Below are 23683 nucleotides of genomic sequence, written 5' to 3' on the forward strand. Positions count from 1 at the left end.
CTGCCCGAAACACTACGCATACTAGTGGCTGTACAAGAATGTAACAACTCTTGTATATATCTCAAAAAAAAAAAAAACAGTTTTGATGAGGTGAAAACAAACTTTCAACACAAGACAGAACACGAAACAATGGGTATAATATTTTGTAAGTTTAAGGGAAGAATGGAAGTAACTGCAAAGGGACTATTGGCCCATATTTCTTGATGCTTCTATATTGGTGCAGAGTCCTGAAGTGGGAAGAATATAGTTGTGCATTAATTGGCTGTTGATTGCTGGTGTCGACTTCTTAATGTGTAGTGCCTCGAAGATATCAAGCCGCCTGCTATCGCTGTATCTATCGATGATTTCCGTGTTTTTAGTTAAATAATTTCCGTAATTTTTGTTAATTTCCGTGTTTAACAAAAAACACGAAGTGAACTCTGGAAGTTGGAAAGATTTGTGTAGACCTGGGGTAGTATTTGCCAGTGTTTTGGGTATCCCTAAGTGTTGTGTTGTGTTGTATTAGGGTACCACGTGGTCTCACTACCCTAACCTGCATCAAGCTTCAGTTTTAACCAGTAGTACTTTACCCTAGCTTGTCCACAGTGTAAACCTTGTATCCTTCCTAAGTGGACCAAGGCTTTTAACGTAAGATAGTGTGGTAAAGTAATTATTATTGTTATTGGTGTGAATGTATATGGGGGGTTGTTAAGGGGTTAATAAATAAGTAAGTTAGTAAAGGAGTATCCATTCTTCCTGTGTAGGTGATCTATGATCAACCTCTAGATTGACATTGTGTAGCCAATTAATATTCACTGTGGATATTCCACTTGGGGGCCGGTGTCGGAAAATCCGACACCATTTAATAATCATACAGATAATAGCTGTGTTGTATAAACAAGTTACCCATAGAAAACGTAACTTGTAGTGGAATTACCGTCTAAAGAAAACGGGATATCATCACCACATACTATTATAATTCACCAGCTATTTTGCTGGGAATTATTCTTAAATACATTAGTCTTTGGACTTTACCATCATAAAAACATCTTATATAAATTAACTTAATTATCAATATTAAAGTAGAGTAAATGTGACCCTTCTATCACTTTCCGTCATCTGGACAATGTAAGCCAGGCGTCAGGAGGAAGGAGGGCAGCCATTGTTTATATTGAGACCAGAGGCTCACACGGGAGCAAATTCGGCTCCTGTTAAATTTACTTGGACGTAGTGTTATGGAAACCAAAGGTGTACCATTGTCAACACGCTGTCTACAAATTCAAGTTAAGTGTCTATCCGAAACCCGTTTATCATTCATTTATGGCCATTAATGTCAGGATATAGGGTTGTCCGGTTAGATCACGCGACATAGCCTCAAACTAAAGGTAATTAAGCCAGGTCTTCAATGTTCCATGTACAGTTTTCTCTGATATAGCTTGTCATATATAGGATTCTGGCTTCACAGCTAGCGCACTTTTGACAGGTCATGACGAGGAAGAGTTTGTGCACCAGTTACGGGGTGATGGAAGCTACCTCAAAGAGGATAATTTGTTGTCTACACCCTAGTTATACCTGGTGGACTAACCTGCTGTACTATAAGATAAGGAACCTTTTCAATGTATGTAGTTAATACTGTAGTTTGATTGGCTGCATATATATTAATTTAATAAACCCCCCTAATGTGTAGAGGATCGATTTGTGAGATTAAGAGATTATTGCAGAAATACAGTCTACTTATCATTATACAAATTGCTATCGAAGTATATAAATTAACGTAAATATAAATTCATATAAATTAAATAAATATAAATCTCACAGGTCGGTTCCCACATTATTTGGACCTTCGGAACCGGAATATTTGATCCTTTGAACCCACATTATTTGGTCATCTTCGAACCGGATGACGGATTATTTGATCCTTTGAACCCACATTTGGTCATCTTAGTACCGGATGAACCAGTTAACCAGTGGATTCATTAAATATACTAGTGCAGTGTGATTTAAACAAAGCCAGTCAAAGACAGCGGCGAAGCCTCGTGGGAGCTCAGAAGCCTCCCTCAGCCCAGATCAGCTTCGTCAGCGGTTTCATGCACACCCACAGATTTGGTGGAGTGTTATTCTGTGAAATGACAGCGCTAATATTGAAGCCAGCCAAATTAGTGGCTGGGGTCTTCGTGAGATTGTTCACGGATTTCGTGGTGTTACATTTCGCGAGAGATTATCCACGAATTTTGTGGAGTTTATTTCGCGAGGTCAATAATAATATTTAATACTTCTAGATAATATTAGAAGTTTCATAGAGGCTAATTAAGAGGCTATTATCAATAATTGTGTATATTATTTCTCCAAAATAGAGAATTATTTAATATATATTGCACTAGTGATCACAGTATAATATTTACTAATTGCCAACCCACAACAGGGTAGGATATTAACCATTGACTAGTTGAACTATTATCGTTCATCCTAGTCCCAATATTACCATAGTCAGTTGTACTATATTCAACAACTTAACACCATTAATGCATGGTCCAGACCCTATTTTGGGTGTAATTTTTATCAACTCGAGTTGAGTTGTGTATATATAATAATTTACTTATGATCATTACACCTTTGAGTGATTAATTAGTGTCTATACCATCCTAGGGTGATATAGAAGAGCTAACCTAAAGGTACTTCCAGTGACACTGGTTTATCACTCAAATCATTAGTGTGTATGATTGTATATATATAATGTGTATTAATTTTAAGTGCTAACCTCTAGTAGAGGTAGGATTATTGCCTAGTGAGTGCAGAATTTACCCTAGGCTATCATTAGTGTTTGTTCAGTATTATGAGCAGCCCAAGTACAAGTCCCACAAGGCTTCACCAACGAGCCAGTATGGATAATGCAGGGAGAATGAAAAGAACCCTTGCAGGTCTTAAAGGCCACTTAACAAGACAGATCAAGAAATGTGAAGATTTGTCACAACAATCAACAGTTGATTATGCTGACCTGGAAAGCTATTATCAAGCAGCTGCAGGTAAATTTGAGCAAATCAAATGTCAAATAGCAACATATGTGGCTGAACTTGCCAACACCAATTTATCAGAAACAGAAATAGACGACATTATGGTTGATCTTGCGAATTATGAAGATCAAACTCAGGCCACGTTACAGCCTTATGTCAAATTAATTGCCCAGAACAAGGCAACAACAACAGCAACAACAGCAACAGTTGCATCTAATACGAGTCAAGCAGAAGCTCGACTCCCTCCAATTAATTTACCCACTTTCTCAGGAAAAGATGAGGAAGATTGGGATGAATTTTGGAACAAATTCGTTGATCTTGTAGACTCAAAACAATCTTTACCAAAGAGTAGTAAATTCTCTTATTTGCAAGGCCAATTATCAGGTGAGGCTAAAACAGTAGTATCCCATCTGAGATTAACTAATGACGGCTATGATCTGGCAGTAAAACTCCTCAAGGATAATTATGCTGATCCAGAAGTAAGAACATCACATTTAGTTCATGAGCTGTTGCATTTACCCCCACCGGAGGCTTCAGCTGATTCACTCCAAGTCTTCAAGCTGGAGGTAGAATCATTGATCAATGCCCTCAGCCTGACAGCAGAAACAAACGGGGCTGAGTGGGTCTTGAAAATAATTGTCCAGGAGAAAATACCTAGGGACATATTGAGACAAATGAGTGCTCATTACAATAAAAGCATCTTATCTATGAATGAAATATCTGAAGGTTTAAAGTCAGTAGTTCATCAATTACGAACACATGACAAATTAAAACCACCAAGTAAACCCTCAGAAACCAATAATAGTAAACCACAGAGTACCAAAGGTACTCCAACTCAATCTAGACAATATAATTCAACACCAAAGTGGAACAGTGGCAGTGTGGGCGTATATGCAGTGGGACCCTCCAAGCCTATAGTTACTGTGTCATCCAAGAACGTGACACCAAAGGGTACTGGAAGCTATGGAACATGTTTGTTCTGCAATGAGAAACATTCAATGTACCACTGCTCTAATTTTCCTGATAGTGACGCCCGTGTTGAGCGACTCAAAGATTTGCAACATTGCACGAGGTGCCTCAGGAAACATAACATCAAGGATTGTGATACCCAATTACACCCTTGTAATAGGTGTAACAAAGGTCAGCACCATGCAGCATTGTGCAGAGACACCAAAACAACGTCTCCAAACCCCAAGGTGGAAGATAACATTCCCACCACAGTACAGTACTGCAAGGTGCAACAAACAAACCGTGTCCAATCGGCAAAGTCTAAAGGTAATACGACTTTGCCTACTGCCCAAATTACCATCCTGAATAAGAGGGCCAAGGTCCATACCCGTGGGTTGTTTGACCAAGGATCCCAGAGAACATATATCACTAAAAAGTTGGCAGATGAATTACAATTAAGGCCTGTAGCCCAGATGTCATTCAACATCTCAGGGTTTGTAACAGATGCAGGACCTCAAGTCTACCAGGTGGTACAACCATCAGTACGCTTAGGCAGGTACGTCTGTCGAGTACAAGCCATTGTGGTGGACAAAATACCAGTAGACCTACAAGTTCAAGGTCTGAGAGCAACAGCCAAATTCCTGAGAAATAGAGGAATAAAATTGGCAGATAATATTAAGTCTGATCACCTCACCGACTTCGGTCTCCTTGTAGGGACAGACTATTGCCATCGATTCATCGGTAGCCCTACTAAATATCAGGGTATAACCATGTTAAACTCTGCAGGAGGTAAATTACTCTCAGGCCCAGTATCAAGCCTGAGGAGACCTATGCCTGCAGATAAACAATACCAGTAGAAATCTAAATTTGTCAGCTGATTATATTTCTCCAGTAGCATTATACTAAGGAGATTACAGCTGACTATACCAACAGAGGTTGATGTTAGTATCATCATTTAAAGCTGGAGATGAGTTCATGAGGCCTCAGTGGCAAATCAGTGAACAGTAGCCTAAAACAGCTACAAGTCACTACGACCAATGTCACTGAACCCACTGCAGTCTCAGAACCATACTTTACTTTAATGATGAGCTATTCAATCTTCTGAATCAATTAACTAAATTAAACCCAATAAATCTGATGACTGATTTGATACATTTATTATTTAATCAAGATGTATTCCATGGGCCTCAGTGTTTATATATCAGTGACCAGTTACCTGAACAAACTTCAAGTTATATCTAATGTCACTGATCTCACTGCAGTCCCTGAATCATACTTGACTGTAGTACTTGATCACATTCAGTCTTCTGGGTTAAATAATATGTAATTAGGCTTGAATATTAGCCTTTCAAGAGTTGACAGGGAAATGAAATCGCATTAGACTTCTAACCCCTGCAACTCTAGTACGGGACATCCGTCCTGTACGAACAGACGCACAAATGTGTGATTACTAACTACTAACATCAAATTAATCTAATAATTCGAAGGAGGAGTATCGGTGTTCGTCTGTTCTAATTAGGACTTCGACCCGTGAGCAGCCCCTGGGGAATTATGTCGGAAAATCCGACACCATTTAATAATCATACAGATAATAGCTGTGTTGTATAAACAAGTTACCCATAGAAAACGTAACTTGTAGTGGAATTACCGTCTAAAGAAAACGGGATATCATCACCACATACTATTATAATTCACCAGCTATTTTGCTGGGAATTATTCTTAAATACATTAGTCTTTGGACTTTACCATCATAAAAACATCTTATATAAATTAACTTAATTATCAATATTAAAGTAGAGTAAATGTGACCCTTCTATCACTTTCCGTCATCTGGACAATGTAAGCCAGGCGTCAGGAGGAAGGAGGGCAGCCATTGTTTATATTGAGACCAGAGGCTCACACGGGAGCAAATTCGGCTCCTGTTAAATTTACTTGGACGTAGTGTTATGGAAACCAAAGGTGTACCATTGTCAACACGCTGTCTACAAATTCAAGTTAAGTGTCTATCCGAAACCCGTTTATCATTCATTTATGGCCATTAATGTCAGGATATAGGGTTGTCCGGTTAGATCACGCGGCATAGCCTCAAACTAAAGGTAATTAAGCCAGGTCTTCAATGTTCCATGTACAGTTTTCTCTGATATAGCTTGTCATATATAGGATTCTGGCTTCACAGCTAGCGCACTTTTGACAGGTCATGACGAGGAAGAGTTTGTGCACCAGTTACGGGGTGATGGAAGCTACCTCAAAGAGGATAATTTGTTGTCTACACCCTAGTTATACCTGGTGGACTAACCTGCTGTACTATAAGATAAGGAACCTTTTCAATGTATGTAGTTAATACTGTAGTTTGATTGGCTACATATATATTAATTTAATAAACCCCCCTAATGTGTAGAGGATCGATTTGTGAGATTAAGAGATTATTGCAGAAATACAGTCTACTTATCATTATACAAATTGCTATCGAAGTATATAAATTAACGTAAATATAAATTCATATAAATTAAATAAATATAAATCTCACAGGTCGGTTCCCACACTATATTTTGTAAGTTTAAGGGAAGAATGGAAGTAACTGCAAAGGGACTATTGGCCCATATTTCTTGATGCTTCTATATTGGTGCAGAGTCCTGAAGTGGGAAGAATATAGTTGTGCATTAATTGGCTGTTGATTGCTGGTGTCGACTTCTTAATGTGTAGTGCCTCGAAGATATCAAGCCGCCTGCTATCGCTGTATCTATCGATGATTTCCGTGTTTTTAGTTACATAATTTCCGTAATTTTTGTTAATTTCCGTGTTTAACAAAAAACACGAAGTGAACTCTGGAAGTTGGAAAGATTTGTGTAGACCTGGGGTAGTATTTGCCAGTGTTTTGGGTATCCCTAAGTGTTGTGTTGTGTTGTATTAGGGTACCACGTGGTCTCACTACCCTAAGCTGCATCAAGCTTCAGTTTTAACCAGTAGTACTTTACCCTAGCTTGTCCACAGTGTAAACCTTGTATCCTTCCTAAGTGGACCAAGGCTTTTAACGTAAGATAGTGTGGTAAAGTAATTATTATTGTTATTGGTGTGAATGTATATGGGGGGTTGTTAAGGGGTTAATAAATAAGTAAGTTAGTAAAGGAGTATCCATTCTTCCTGTGTAGGTGATCTATGATCAACCTCTAGATTGACATTGTGTAGCCAATTAATATTCACTGTGGATATTCCACTTGGGGGCCGGGCCTTTTGGATCTCCCATATTTGATAACTCTTAATGCTAACTACTGCCCCTACATCCATGTTATACTACACTCCCCATAGAACACACATTGACTTGTAACAAGTGGGGGCCCATCTGGGAGGAACTTTATAATGGTAAAACATTAAATTTTTGAGTGCCAAAACTAAAAATTCTTGTTTCCACAGAACGGTTGTGTGTTAGCCTAGGGCCCAGCTCACCTAGCAAAAGAATATTCTTGCACTGACTGGACACCCAGCTGGATCCCTTCACGATTGAGGTAAGTGTGGCCTTGTGTTAGGGGACGTGCAAATTTTTGTTTTTTCCAATTTTTATTTTTTAATTTTTTCTTTGGCTAGGAGCTAAATTAATTAGTGATGGCATCTGAAATGCAGAAACTAGCAAAGGATCCTTCAGTGGTAGAGATAAAAAAACTTACCAAGTCTAATTTAGTATTGTTAGGCAAGGAATTTGGCCTAGAATTAAATGACGCGGATAAAAAGTGGACTTTGGTGAATGAAATATTACAACATTGTATTGGTCAAGAACTACTGGCAAGTGATACACCTTTATGCCAGCCTAGCCAAGCGGAAAGTGCAGCTCATAGGGACAGAGAGTTAGCTCTAGAGTTAGCAAAAATAAAATTAGAGGAGCAAAGACTCAAAACCGAGGAGGCTAGAATTTGAGCGAATGCCACTGGACCTTCACCTGCCGGGGATTCAAACCCCAGGCATTATGAGAAAAAGCATAACTTGCCTGAATTTTCAGAGTCGGACCCCTGAAAGGTTTTTAAACCATTTTCAGAGATTGGCCATGTCCATGACCTGGCCAAAGGAAGAGTGGGAGAAAATCCTACAGGGAAAACTTAGGGGTAAGGCCCAAGATATTTTTATATATATGCCTGACGAAGAGTGTTTTGAATATGATAAAATCAGGGAACGTATTTTGCGGGCATATGAAATTACTCCTGAAGCTCACCGCCAAGCTTATCGCAACCTTAGGCCTACTCACAACGAACCGCTCACTGAATTTGCTAATGATCAAATTAGATTGTTTGACAAATGGATTCGCTCGGCGAAAGCCGAAACATACGAGGCACTCAGGAACGTAGTTTTAATGGAGCGTTTTATAGATAATATGCCAGAGAATGTTGCACAATTTATTAGAAGTAGGATAGAGGTAGATTCTAAGATAGGAGATTTGGCCAAGATGGCAGAAAACTACCAGTTGGTAGGCAAAAGGCCCAATAAAAATAATTATACCCCACAGAGTAGCAAAACTTATACCCACAGCCAGTCCAGACCAGCTCATTCTAACCCTTTACCTAATGCACCTTCTGTTTCAGACATAACTAACCCTGTTAAATTGTCTAGCCCCACGACACCTAAGGGTGAACCGAAGGGTAATTCTGGTAGTAATGTCTCTTCTCCCCGACGTATCTGTGGTCACTGTAAACTCCCAAACCACGTTATTAGCCGTTGTTGGCAACTGTACCCGGAAAAAAGACCCAATGCTCTAGTTGTGACACAGGGCTTGAGGCCTTCTGAAAGGTTTGGGAGTAAGACCTCCAACCCACAGTGGTTGGACTTGCTTACCCCATTCTTATCGAAAGGGAGACTACTTTTGTCTGAGAGTTCATCCTGGAAGGACGTGGTGATCTTCCGAGACACCGGTGCCATCCAGACTTTAATTTTAGAGAGTGCTTTGCAAGGTGCCGACACTCTCAACACTGGAGAGGTGGTACTGGTCGAGGGTGTCACTAGTGATACTCGAGCAGTACCCCTCCATAAGGTTACCCTGGAATCTGATTTCCACAAGGGTGTTTGTACAGTCGGAGTCACTTCGTACCTACATTTCCATAATGTTGATGTAATATTGGGTAATGATTTGGCCGGGGATAAGGTAGGGGACTCCAGACTGCCTATTATGTTGCCTACGCCTACGATTTGCCTGGATCCATCCGCCGCAGAGGATAATGTGTACCCTGCGTGCGTGGTGACCAGGTCTATGGGACTTAAATGTAAGGGCAGCCCTGTGCTGTCCAAGGTGGTAAATCCCGAGGACACGAGGAACTTTCCGAGTGGTGAAAGCCAAGTGGACCTTGCGGACACATTCATGGCCCGACTCGATGACGTGGCCCAGGACATTATGGAGAGCCTGCCACCGCCACCTACCGAGAGTAGTGGGGAGGTGGAGAACACTATTGAGCCTCGGCCAATGGCATCTAACCAAGGTCTGGACGCCTCCTTGATTGAGTTACAGAAAGCTGACCCCAGTCTTGCAGAATGCCATGAGTTAGCCACCTCTGAGGAGGAAATTGTAGACGCAGCAACTGGGTACTACTACAATGATCTGATTTTGATGAGAAAATGGAGACCACAGAGTGCTCCCTTGTCAAATGAGTGGGAGGTAGTCCACCAGGTTATGTTGCCGACCTGCTATAGAGAAAGAGTTTTGGCAGCTGCTCATGATGATCCTATTGGCGGACATCAAGGTATTAATATTACGTATCACAAAATCTTAAAGTATTTTTTCTGGCCCAAGCTGAAAAGCGATGTGGCAAAATTTTGTAATGCATGTATTGCTTGTCAACTTGTTGGGAAACCAAACCAGACTCCACCTAAAGCTCCTTTAAAGCTTTACATATATATATATATATATATATATACATACATATATATATATATATATATATATATATATATATATATATATATATATATATATATATATATATATATATATATATATACCAAAATATATGTTCTTGGGGACTGTAAGCCTCAAAGAACTCAGTATATAGGCAAGACAACATCTCTTTCCAGGCGATTAACGATGCATAAGCAACAGGGCTCCATTAAGGAACATATTATCTCTTCCCACAACCAGACCATCACCAGAGAAGTCTTAACAAAAAACACAGAAATCATCAATAGATACAGCGATAGCAGGCGGCTTGATATCTGCGAGGCACTACACATCAAGAAGTCAACACCAGCAATCAACAGCCAATTAATGCACAACTATATTCTACCTACTTCAAGACTCCGCACTTCAAGACTTCTCTCCGCACCGTTTCAAGAAGTCCTTCATGAAACGGATAGAGAGAAAGATCTAGGAGTTGACATCACACCAAACCTGTCTCCTGAAGCCCACATAAAAGGAATAACATCTGCGGCGAAAGCAAGGCTGGTTAACATCAGAGCTGCCTTCATGAACCTGTGCAAAGAATCATTTAGAACCTTGTATACCACATATGTAAGACCAATCCTTTAGTATGCGGCCCCAGCATGGAGCCAGTACCTTGTCAAGCACAAGATAAAGCTGGAAAAAGTTCAGAGGTATGCCACTAGGCTAGTCCCAGAACTAAGAGGCATGAGTTACGAGGAAAGGATGCGTGAAATGCACCTCGCGTCACTCGAAGAGAGAAGATTAAGGGGAGACATGATCATTACCAGCAAAATTCTCAATGGAATTGACAAGGTAGATAAAGATAAACTGTTTAATATGGGTGGTACACAAACAAGGAAATACAGGTGGAAACTGAGTACGAAAATGAGGCACAGGGACGTTAGAAAGAACTTTTTCAGTATCAGAGTAGTTAACAGGTGGAATGCACTAGGCAGGTATGTGGTGGAGGCAGACTTCATACACAGTTTCAAATGTAGATATGATAGAGCCCAGTAGACTCAGGAATCTGTACATCAGTTAACTGACAGTTGAGAGGCAGGACCAAAGAGCCAGAGCTCAACCCCCGCAAGCATAACTAGGTGAGAACATAGCCGTGCCCTCCTCATGGTTTGATTGACGTAATTAACGGTGTGTCTCATGTGTCTGCACTTCCGGTCACCTCTGTAGGTGTTGGTAGGACAATGCTAGACGGAACCCTGATTACAAATCAGTTCCTGAGACTTTATACACCAAATACAAAACAGAGTTCTCACTTTACCAGGCCAGCCTCCACACTCACTCAACCTCATTCATACACTGAAGTACTGCAGAGCTGGATATCACCTCTCTTTCGCTACGTGGTTAAGACAGAACCACGGATGCTGACCCGGTGCGTGAACACAGGATGCCAGGAGAGGTGAACACTGTGGGGTGTCCACGGCGTGGCATGGTGGAGCGAGTCATCAAGAGGCTGGCAAGCTCTCACCGCTCGATCTAAAGTACCAAGTATTGAACTGAAATTCCCCAAATTTCTACAAAACACTTTCCCTGATTGCTGTAGAGTTAACTCCCTGATGACACCTCTTCTTGATATTTTAGTCAATGAGACTTGATGACGAGCGATGTGGGAATTAAACGCGGATTCACCAACCACGATCACTTGGTTGACTCTAATGTTAAGTACACTCTTCACTTTAATCGAAGTACCAGTCGCCCGCAAATTCCGGATTCTGCGTATCATACAGCTGACCTGCATCAATGGTATGACGAGATGGAGTACTTAATTGTCGTTGTAGGCACTGTTTCACGTAGTTTGACCTTGACTACGCAACAACACGCCTCCTCTACACCACGACCCAGGACAATAAATATTGCGGGCTCGCGAGGTCCAATGTTAGGCTGGTCCCCTCTGTCGTCAAATCCACCAATCAGGTGAGAGCACACCATGCAGCCTACTGAAGTTGCAGTGTCTCAACGAATCACAGGCTTCCCCGTGTATCACGCGCCTGTGACGTCACGGGTGAGGAGGACTGCTTGTGGGGGTGTTGGCCCAAGACCGTTGGCTCCCCCAACCCCACACCCCTCCTCACTTGCTACACAAAACACACATGAAACCTGCTCATGGCTATACCTTTCCTTACAGACTTGCTACAGCGACCATAAAATTCGTGTTGGAAAGGTCTTGCCATGGGCTGTCCGGAGACACCCATCATGCATGTGTAGGTGAAGTATTTCCTAAACTTGGCCTGGTGCTCACTTACCTTTCCTGTTGTGGACACACACAACAGCCTACAAGCTAGTTGGGAAAATCCATCCCCTCACGTGTGCGGTAGGATGTATCAGCTAGGTTATAGTTTATATTGTTTTATAAAGACTTTGTCTTTTTAAATAAAATTAAATAAAATATATAATAGTTACTGGTAACTATGTAAATGATGAGTTCCAGGGAGGCCAGTCTCATCCACCCACACCAAACCTCAAATAATTAATAAAGATATTTTTTTACTTACCAATCATTATCAGATGCTGACATTTTCCTGTCAGTGATGTTATCACATGAGCCTCTAAGATCTCAGCTGCCTCTTCTATTATTACTGGAAGTGAGATACAACAGCTGTTAGTTTTTAATTTTTCGTAAAAAGTTCTGTAAATTATACTGGCCCTGTAATGTAAAACATACTTGGTCTGTAAATTACATATACAAACTTGTAAATTATACTTGTACTGCACTGTATGTATTATACTGATTCTGTACTGTAAATTATAGTTACCTTAAATTATATGGGAACTCAACTTTAAAATATAAACAGGTAGTGTTCTGTAAAATCTATATTAATACTGTACTATAAATTATACTGGTACTGTACTGTAAATTATTCTGATACAATACTGTAAATTATGCAATTTTGCAAAGTACACAAGAACTTTACTGTAAAATATATTGGCCCTGAACTGAAAATTATAGTGGCACTGCACTGCAAATTATACAGATAATGGGCAGTAAAATATACCTAATTGCATTTCTGTATTGATAATGTTCAAATAGCGCCCAAGAGCCCTATTAAGGACCATATAGTTTTTAGTTCATCAATTAAAAATGTATCTAAATTGTACAAACCATTACTAATATTAATATTGTATACTCCGTATTTTGAATTAAAGCAAATTCAGTAATGTTTCTATTGAAAATTTATTTTTATAATTAGGTATTGAATAAGAACTCTCCCAATCAATTGAATAAGAATTTTCTAACAAATGAATGAAAAAGAGCATCAAATAATGAGTATTTTTATATAGAATATTTATGCTGCAAAATTCGAAGTCTCAAATCTTTGGATGTTTGATCTCTATCGAATTTATTACAATTATTACAAGGTATTTTGTAAATGACACAATTATCACTATATTTTGTTATAGTGTGTGTGTCGTGCTTTGCTAGGCAAACTTCCAAAAACTTAGCAGATAACTAAGCTTGAGACCAATAGATTCAATATTCTTAAACTCTTTATCCAAGAATTCTGGGTTAACAACCCGAAGAGCTCTTAGATACATCGATAATAAAATTTACCATTTCACATTGTATCTATGCCTTGAGAAATAGTGAACACAAGGATAAATTATTCATAGGCTTTCTGTAAACACTAAACTTAAGTGAAAAATCTTCCATATGAATAAGGAGAATCTGAAAATACAGTTGGAAAATTATTGTTTAAATAGCTCGCTCATTGATTGCTTTGTCATTTACAAAATACCTTGTAAAGATTGTAATAAATTCTATACAGTTCAAAGATTTAATATTTCGAATTTTGCAGCATAAATATTATGTAAAAAATTACCAATTATATAATGTTCAATTCATTTAGATACATTTTTAATTTAGATCAATTTTTAATTTAGATTCTTAATTTAGACCCATTTTTAATATAGATCTATTTCCAATTGATCAATTAAAAAACGACAGTTTTATTTTAGGTGTTAAAGTAACTTCTATTCCTTTTATTAAATTAATGTGTAATTTGTATTTTTTTTTAACTTCACTCCTGTTTCCCATATTCTCGTTGAAAACCTTATGTGTCCTTTTTTATGTTGCACGAGTGGGTATAACTGCAGTACTTCACTTCATGAAACATAAAATAGGGTCCGTCATTTTGGAATTTGTGCTTAATATGTGTTTATGTTGTACACATGTCTTGTACACCAACTCGACTCGTCTGACTTTAACTTTATTTTTAACGTATTTTTTTTTTTTTTACAATGTTATCACAGGTGTGGCTATTTGTGATTTGTTTACTAGATTGAATGGGAATTGCATGCTTTTTTTTGTATAGATTCGTACTCGTAATGGTTAATCTTTTAAACTATTGCCCTACCTTGATAACCAAATTGTGCTCATGTTGCTGCTGAGTTTGATTCAATTAAGCCAATCATCACTCTCGGGTACCCATGAAGTACACAGGTTTGTCTCCAAGCATTGCATTCTTTCACTTTACAATACGAAATTAAGAGGAAGTATTTAGGTGAAGGTTACAATCGCTTCCATGTTTTGCTGTACATCCGGGACATGTACATAATGCTAGCCTGAGTGCGCATACTAGCGAAAAGCGACGTAATTTGTAAGAGGACGGGTTGCTACAGCACCCGTCTAGCGTAGGTGTTGTAATACAACCAATACAAATGGTGTTGTAATACAATATTGCAATGTATTGTAATTCTAATACAAACACATTGACCCAATATATCATCATCGCATACTACAACAAAAGTTACTGGAACGTAACAGACAAGATTATATATAACTTCCTGATATTGATAACTATTAATACAAAAAATAATTTAATTCCCTAATATATAGACCATGAGCTTCATTCATTGTGTCGGGGACAGGAAGCCAGAGTGTATTCATACACGTTAACCTTATATAAAGGTCCGTCTCCCCAACCCAACCAAGGTAGAATTACAGACCCCACCCAGGATGCATCCCCACAACTAGCTAACAAACTCCTGAGTACCTACTTACTGTTAGGTGAACACGCCCATTAGGTGATAGGAAATGCACCCGCCCGGGATTCGAACCCGGGGTTCTCGAGTGTGAATCGAGAACTAAACCGACTGTACTACCGGAACCAAAATGTGCTACCATTTTATTTATCAACTGAAGAAAGATCTGTGACTGATACAGTAATATTCATAGCAGGTTTAGGGTTAGGCTTAGGACTTCTGGGTTTGGCTGTGTCAAGGCTAGCTTGTGTAGATGATATTACTTTACACTTGTAATTAGGGCAATGTTCTACAGTATGCCCGCAGAGCTTTCAGTATTGGCAGTAGTTAGCAAAGGTAGAGTATTTTGAACTTGACTTGGTTGGGGAATAGTTGGATCAGGCAGTGTTTATAAGTTTTGCAGTTGAGGAATCATAATTAATTTTTTGTATGATTGAGTATGAGTCTGCGAGTTGGGTGCACGTTTTTAGGTTTGATTCACGCTTGTTCTGCAAGGTGCAGGCGCACTGGGTGAGGGAGGCGTTGCGTGAACTCTTCAACCAGTACAAGGTTCCAATATTCATGAAATTACTTATATGGGATGTTTTTAACTACATATAAAAATATCCAGCTTGATGTTGATAATACAAAAAATACAGATCATCCTCACATTTTAGTAGTACTAATAGGAACGATAAAGACCATAGTACATTAGCGACGTACAATGCAATTAGAAAGTATAAATCAGTACTATTGAATTTGGATAAAACGGAAAACGATTTTTTCTTATGTTGCAAAGACAAACAAAACTAACCTAACTTAGCCTTCTATACACGCTATCTGAGTCCTAATATAGTTCATATGTGTGCTATACTAGGCCTAGGAATATTTAAGTTTTTTACCTTCATTTTTGGACTATAAAGTGAATAGTACAAAGTTATACTATCTAATTGCTTAGTACTTCAATATATGTACTATGGTGCAAATAGTTATAAAACGTACTATCTAAACAGGAGGATGGGATGAAAAATATGCCTAGTGCCTTTGAAGTAATCTCGGAATTGTCGCCAATAACTTTCTGGTGAAGCAAGATATACGTCGATGTTGGCTTCCTTGAGTACATGGTAGTCTGTCTCGGTGGCAGGAGTAGTGAGAGTTAAAGCAGCTCTCGCAGTAAGATGTGCTCGGAGTAGTATAGACCACCGCTCTCAAGACCACTTCAGTTGATTAGCAAGGGCTTCAAACGACATGAAGAAAGAGTCGACCTTGCTCTCTACCAAAGACTGCATCATCTTCATACAGTGAGTTGGGTCGAAACGTAAAGGTAGAATGGCTTCTAGTTGTTGTCTCGGTCCCTGGTGCGTAGTCTCTAGACTCAGCTCACGGGCCTTAAGTTGATCACGATGTCTGTTGTTTCACGCTCGACCTGTAGAGTCAGTTCCACCTCTTTCTCCTTTTGTTGGATGGCAATGGCGCATTCTTGTTCTTTTACCTGAATTCTTCCTTGTTATCTTCTTCGTTCTATTTCGTATTCTCGTTCTTGATGTTTCAGTGCAATGTTAACGTCATGTTCTCTCATTGCTCTCCGTCGTCGTTCTTCTGCTTCTATCGTTGCAAATTCCATCTTCATTTTCATCAATGCGAGTGTAGTTTTTCTTCTAGATAACATTGTCGCTTTTCTTCTTATGAGATGGTGTCGTTTTCAACTAAGTAATTCAGAATAAGATTATGCAGTTCAGGCTTGGTGGTTGCATGTGGTGCAGTAAAGTGGTATTCAGTGAACACGGTCACCAACTCTGTTATATTAGCATGACATCAGGTAGTAATGTGGTCTTCTGGATTGTCACGAAAACCAGCTAAACGAAACATAATGAATGCAATGAATACAATAAATGTTAATTAATAAGTGGAAGAATTGACGGGGTGCGTGAAAATGTAACAACACATGATCACTAATATACTGACTGTCACTAGTGATGCTAGGCTGTACTCGAGTGCAAATATTAATAAAATTTAACAACTTCCTGGAAACAATTGGAAGTACGTAATTATCAAAGAAGGTAAGATAACACATCATGCCGGACAGACAATAATTACATTACTTGGTAACATATAAAGAAATATAATTAAGTTTAAAATCATTAGTTTTGTATGAGTGAAACAAAAATAATATTTCGAGGTAGCTCAAATTTGATGAAACTTAGAAATTTCTTAACCCGGTACTCTACTGAAGTGACTCTACTATCGAAGATAAGGTAAAGAGGTGTCCTGATGAGGTTCGGAAATTAACCGCAAAATCTACTACTACTTGTGCTCGTGGATGTTGTCACCCGTTCTCGCACTTGCTTATAGTCAATATTGGCTTATTAATAAGTGCATATGTAACATACTAATTTGTTGTGAATATTTGAGTTTACCTTGAAACACTGAATAGAAAACACCAACCTTACCTAACCTTCTTTGTATGTTAAGATAAGCATCTTATTGCTTCTTAATTACAAATAGTACTTAACCTATACATATATTAATATTACATTTTTATGAAAATAATAAAACAAAACCAAAATATTTAAATAAATTGTAAAGTAACTCAGGATATTGTCAAATATTGTATAAAATCTCTATTGTTTAATAAAACTAAAAAAGATATTTATAATATTAAAACTGGTCTTTAGCAAATCTATAGGAAGAGTTTTTATATTAAAAACAAAATATAACATGGCATATACCACATATGTACTTATAAATCAGCCAAATAGTGACTATAAGCATTAAGTCATATATGTACTGTTTTGTGCGAGAGCGGGTTGAACGGTAATGCTAATGAAGTATTGCACACTGAAGTTTATTCTTATTTAAAGCGATTTAATGTTCAACCTCAGCTCAGATCTGAATTCCATTTGAGTGACATTTACCCTGCTAAGCCTCAACTGATTGGGATAGTGATAATGAAACTGTACTTTCCAACCTACAAATATTGAGTGATCTGCTATCCTACTTTAAGGACTCGGATAATCAAATCAGGTTCACCACTTGTCAAATTGTTTACCAAGTTTAACGCGTTATATAAAGATGCTCCTTAAAATGCATCTTGGTACAGCACGACATCGAACTCCAACCAGGCATTGTACCTATAAGCAACCATACTTCCACACCAGTCTCCAGAAAAGTGGTCTTGTGAGAAAAGAAGTTTAGTACCACGTAGAAAACTGAATTAGCTACACTGTGTGAGTCCCGATAGGCCTCACCCTGCCTCTTAATACCCAAGCCGCACGGAAAGGTAAGACTGTGTACAGATTACTGCAAGTTAAATAGTGTCCCTATCAGAGATTCCTACCCTTTGTCACGCATTGCCAACATCCTAGATGCTGACGAAGATTAACAATAACGGGCTGAAGATATGATGACCAAACCACACATCAGAAGTGGAAGAAACGGCGAGGTTTCGGTCCGTTATGAACCATTATAAAGTCGTGTCTAGATAATGGTCCAGGACGGTCCGAAATGTCGTCGTTTCTTCATCATCTGATGTGTGGTCTGGTCATCATCCTAGATGCTATTGGGAATGACAAGTACCTTACCCATCTGGATACCTTAAAGAGCTACTTTCACACTGAAATGACTAACCTTGCCAAACAACTATCTGCCTTTATTACTCCTTTTGGCCTCTTCAGATAGGAGAGACTGCCTTACGGTCTCTGTAATGCTTTTACAGCTTTCCAGTGTGCCGTCAACTTGATCATCCAAAACCTAGATGACACCTACGCCTACTTGGATGACATAGTCATCATTACAGACGACTGGATCCAACGTCTCAAGCGGTTGCAGCAGCTAACTTAATAAACTTATAAATGCTCGCCTTACCATCAACACCAGCAAGTCAACCTTCGCCAAAGGTATAGTGAAATATCTAGGTCACAAAATTGACAGTGGGGAGCACTGTGGAGAAATACCAGACAGACCACTGGAACATTATCTAACACAGTGCACAGTTACAAACCCGTTAAGATTTCAACTTAGATTCAACAGAGCAGAAAAAGTTGTTAATCACATATGGCAAAATCTTACTGAAGCAACCATACGAGTCATAAATACTCATACTCCGCCCAAGTAAAACTGAAACAAGCAACACTTAGTGGGCCAGCAAGAGGCTTAGGGCCCGCGCAGGAATATCCCTGCCCCCCCCAAAAAAAAACAGTGGGGAAATAGCACTGTTGTCCATCCGTCTGGATGCAGTTCATCAATACCCTCAGCCCTTTACTCACACCAACTTATGAGATTTATAGGAATGCCTTCCATCTATCGTAAATTCTACAGAAATTTCAGTACAGTCGCAACCCCTCTAATAAGGGGTTGGTATTCCGACTTGCCTGAAACGCTAGGCGTGCTAGTGGCTGTACAAGAATGTAAGATCTCTTGTATATATAAATAAATAAATAAATAAATAAATAAAAATAAATAGAACTTGCCACCTCTAAAAAGATATATAATTGGACTAATTTACAATCAACGGCCTTCAATCAACTCAAAACATTACTTTGTTCTAATCCTGTTCTCGCATCTCCATATCCGAAGCAGCCTTTCGTTCTCCATGTTGATGTTAGCAGTACTGGCATCAGACGTGTGCAAGAATGAATGGAGAAGTATTGCCAGTCATTTATTTGAGTTACAATTTGAAGCCCCACCAATGCAACTATAGCACCATCAAGAAGGAATTACTCGCAATAGTGATGTCTTCAGCTTTACGAGACATATCTACAGAGTCACCAGCCAATCACAAACCACTGTGCTTCCTTCACTAAGCTTAGTTCACCAACCAGCGTCTGTTAGGATGGGCGATATCTTTACAGAGCTATATCATAAAACGGTACACCAAAGGGTCCGACAACATCGTGGCAGATGCCTTGTCACGAGTACACAAAGTGGAGTCCCCCACTTCCACAGTTTTCCACTTGTCATCATCTTAGACTGCAGGAAGAAGTATCAGCTCTAAGTACCACTTGGGGCTGACAATCCCCAAGTGGGCATGTAAAGGCATAGACAAAGTTGGTCTCTTGAGGTACGTTATCCCTACTGAAGTCAAGCAAAAGATACAACTAGTAATATATTATGAGCGTAAGAAAACCGTCAACCTGCTAATGAAGAATTCAACATTGAAGTTCAACGTTGTCTACGCCTTCTCATGCCCATATGGAGATTGTCAGCCTCAATGAACACAGTATTTAGGCAAGATAACAACGTCCCTCTCTAAGCGATTAACAATGGACTTGTATCCAAGATTGACCATGTAATATATCAATTATACAATGTATATATATGATGTAACTATATAACCTGTGCTTGTATAAGCACCTTCATCACCTTCAGTGATTAAGTGCTTGATTGCACACTAGTTTCTTTATCAGCTATCTCACCCTGTCAGAGTAAATGAGACAAATGTATGTGAATGCATGTGTGTGTATATATGTATGTATGTGTGTGTGTGTATGTATATGTATGAGTATAAAGTGTATATGGAAGCTGATCAGAATTACATTTCACCTTTGTGAATGTACATTAATGACACTATGTAAAAGACACATCAAACACTTTATGTAGGGCATACGTAGATCTGTGTATCTATGTATTTACGTATGTAGGTTAGCTTAGCATTTTAAAAGCACCGAATCACCTTCTGTGGTTGAGTGTTCAATAAACCCTTGAACTTATGTTTAACACTTCTCTAACCCTGTCCATGGAGGACAGAAGAAAATGTATATATGCTGATTAGCATTGTAAATGTGTGACCACGTCTGTGGTAGAAAATAATAATAATAAAAAAAAAATGTATAAAAAACAGGGCTCCGTCAAGGAGCATATAATCGCCACACACAACGAGATAATCACCAGGGATATTTTGACGAGGAACACCGAAATAATTGACAGATACAATAATTAGACATCAGTGAATTGCTGCATATCAAGAAATCTAGACCAGCAATCAATAACCAGCTAATACACAATCACACTCTACTCACTTCAAGACCCTGGGCCAACGCAGAAGCTGGACTGAATGACCCTGCAACAGAAACGCAAGTAGCCAGAAGACCATAAGCTGCCAAGATGTCACACTCTATGCTGATACATTTAATACCATATTAATTTCCCCCCATGTAATGTCTACCTAATATTACACTAAACATCCACCAGTCTCACAGCTGATAACCCAATAAATTTTACTATCTCAGTTTATGATAGCAACAATAACGATATAAGATTACACAAAACCCTCTTTACCATTCTCGATAAAGCGGGTGTTACGAACCTTGCCTCCTGTGGAGGTTAGTTTCAAGTATAAAATGTTGGTGGACACAGTGGAGAAAGGTTGATAGGAAAATATCTACAGGTGATATCAGAGAGGCCGCGAGCCACCAGTAATACTCCGCCTAGCAAAGTAGTGCCTTCTCAGCTGGAGATTGTTAGGAATAATGTGAAGTGGAATAGCCTATGTGAGGGAAAAATGGACACAATCTCAAAGCATGCATAAGGAATATGGTAAATAAAGACATTAAGGATTTGATTGCATATGTAAAGAAAAGAGTATTAAGGGGCGATGACGCAACAGTGGACGCCATCTTGACTTGAGGGGAAGTGTATCGCTGACGACCAGATCCAGCTATCTGAGGGTTTTTCTTTGGCCGTACAGTCAGATAAGCCTTCCTTTGTATCTAAACTGGGATGCAAGAGAGGGTAGAGTAGTTATGCAGACTTTGGAGATGTTTTATAAGAAAGAGTCCAGTTTCCTAGAGTTTCATATATGCGTCACTGGTTGATAAGTGTGGTGGCTGTGTGCACGATTCCAGATTTGAGATTGTGAGCCATAGGGTAGCCAGAGCCCACTTGGGAGTTTCATTAATACAAAATGACCTGGTGTTGTTAGCAACAAAATTTCATATATGTAATATCGTAATACATATAAATTTGGGTCTTTGTACTAGGCTGTTTTCCTTACTCCTTGATTTCCCCTAGGCTCCAGTAAAATCATCTATTCCCCTAGACAACATTTAAAGGTCCACCACTGCCAAATTCTTGGTGAAAGGTGAAACACTCGATCGAAGGACATGGATCGGTCTTAGGACATGGCTCGGGTAAGGTCTCGGTCCTTGGACACGGTTTGAGCCTCTCATAGGGCGTGGAGGCAGTCTCGGTCCTAGTAGATATCGCGACCCTAAGAGATATGGCGGGGGAGTGAGCGGGGCTAGGAGAAGGCTAAGTCGTGGGCGGGGTCCTGGGAGAAGTCTCGGTCGAGGGAACGGTACTCTGAGAGGGCTCGGTTCTTAGCGGCGTCCTCAGAGAGGGCTCGGTCGAGGGCGCAGTCCTCGGAGAGGGCTCGGTCGAGGGCGCGGTCCTCGGAGAGGGCTCGGTCGAGGGCGTGGTCTTCGGAGAGGGCTCGGTCGAGGGCGTGGTCCTCGGAGAGGGCACGGTCCTCGGAGAGGGCTCGGTCGAGGGAGCGGTCCTCGGAGAGGGCTTAAATACAGATGGTAAACCAACCACTAAACCTTAGTTAACCACCCATAGCAAGCAATCAAAGGGCATTTTAGGTCCTCTAATAAAATCTAAACCATCTACTTCCACTCCAAAGTGGAAATTTGGCAGTGTGGGCACATACGTTATAGGTTCCTCAAAATCTACAGCTACTGTGTCACCCAAGGCGGTGACTCCCAAAGGTGCTACAGGCTGGGAACGTGTTTTTTATGTGATGAACATTCCATATTTAACTGCACTATTTACCCTGATCGTACTACACGCGTATAGCGACTCATGGAATTTGATAAATGCACCAGGTGCCTAAGGTTACATGGCACCAATATCTGTACAACCCAACTGTGCGCTGGCAACAAGTGCAATATGGGGCAGCACCACTTAGTACTGTGTGGGGACCTAAAATTAGAGTCCACCAATGCAATGGTGGAGGAAAAGACTTCCACCACCATCCAATACTGCAAAGTATGACAAGGTATAACTGTCATATAGACAAAGTCTTAAGAACAATGGCTGGTGTCAGAGTCTTACTTTGACACCAGCCCAACTTATCATAAAAAAGGGCCAACACCTGCAGGTTATTCAACAAAGGGTTCCAAAAAACATTTGTCACCCAAGAAGTGACAGATAAATTCCTAAAAGACAAGGGAATTAAGCTGGCTTATAAAATCATGTCTGACAACCTCTCCAGCACTGGGTTCCTCGTAGGTGCAAACTATTACCAGAAATTCATTACTGGACAAACTAAAAGGCAGGGAATGAATCTGTTATTGTCTGCGTGAGGCAATTTGCTCACTGGCCCAGTATTGAGTCTGAAGCAACCCACCCCTGTAGACAACCAACAAGTCAACCCAGTGACGGTTAGGTGACTAGGCAGAGAACAGTAAACACATAATTTCACAGACATGTCTGAGGATAAGCTTAATCTCCATGTATATAAATTAAGGGATCTAGCCACCTTATGCATCGTCTCTTAACAACCTAGTACAGACGATGCCTGGACAGACAAAGAATACCTGCACTCAGTTGTCTACAGGGACAACCAATACTGGGTCAGGTTACCATGGAAGCTGAATCATCCTCCGCTACCCGTAAATCATTTCATGGCACAAAACCAATTAAGGTGTCATGTGTTGCGCTTAAATAGAGTCAAGATGCCAAACCCACTGAGACCAATGCATGAATTGTTTTGAATGTGACTATTTCATGGATATACTCTAATGCCAATATTCAGGCAAAACTCCTTAAAAGTTAATAAAACAAATATCACAATTAAAATAATGTCAAACCTCAAGCAGCTTTTGAAATTCTTCAAACGTCAAAATATCAACACTAATATGTTAAGCAATATTCA

The 23683-nt window shown here is 39.6% G+C and overlaps 1 protein-coding gene across 4 annotated transcripts in view; it reads right to left on the bottom strand.

Moving 5' to 3' along the window:
• The window catches only part of LOC123751622 (NFX1-type zinc finger-containing protein 1-like), a 311404-nt gene that overhangs the window by 254921 nt on the left and 32800 nt on the right, over positions 1-23683 (bottom strand). For all 4 annotated transcript variants that reach the window (XM_069304304.1, XM_069304303.1, XM_069304305.1 and 1 more), the window contains exon 3: positions 12342-12425. In XM_069304304.1, the coding sequence (XP_069160405.1) occupies positions 12342-12425 (84 nt within the window). The remainder of the gene's footprint in view (positions 1-12341; positions 12426-23683) is intronic.

The sequence above is a fragment of the Procambarus clarkii genome, chromosome 52 (genome assembly GCF_040958095.1).
Source record: "Procambarus clarkii isolate CNS0578487 chromosome 52, FALCON_Pclarkii_2.0, whole genome shotgun sequence".
NCBI lineage: Eukaryota > Metazoa > Arthropoda > Malacostraca > Decapoda > Cambaridae > Procambarus > Procambarus clarkii.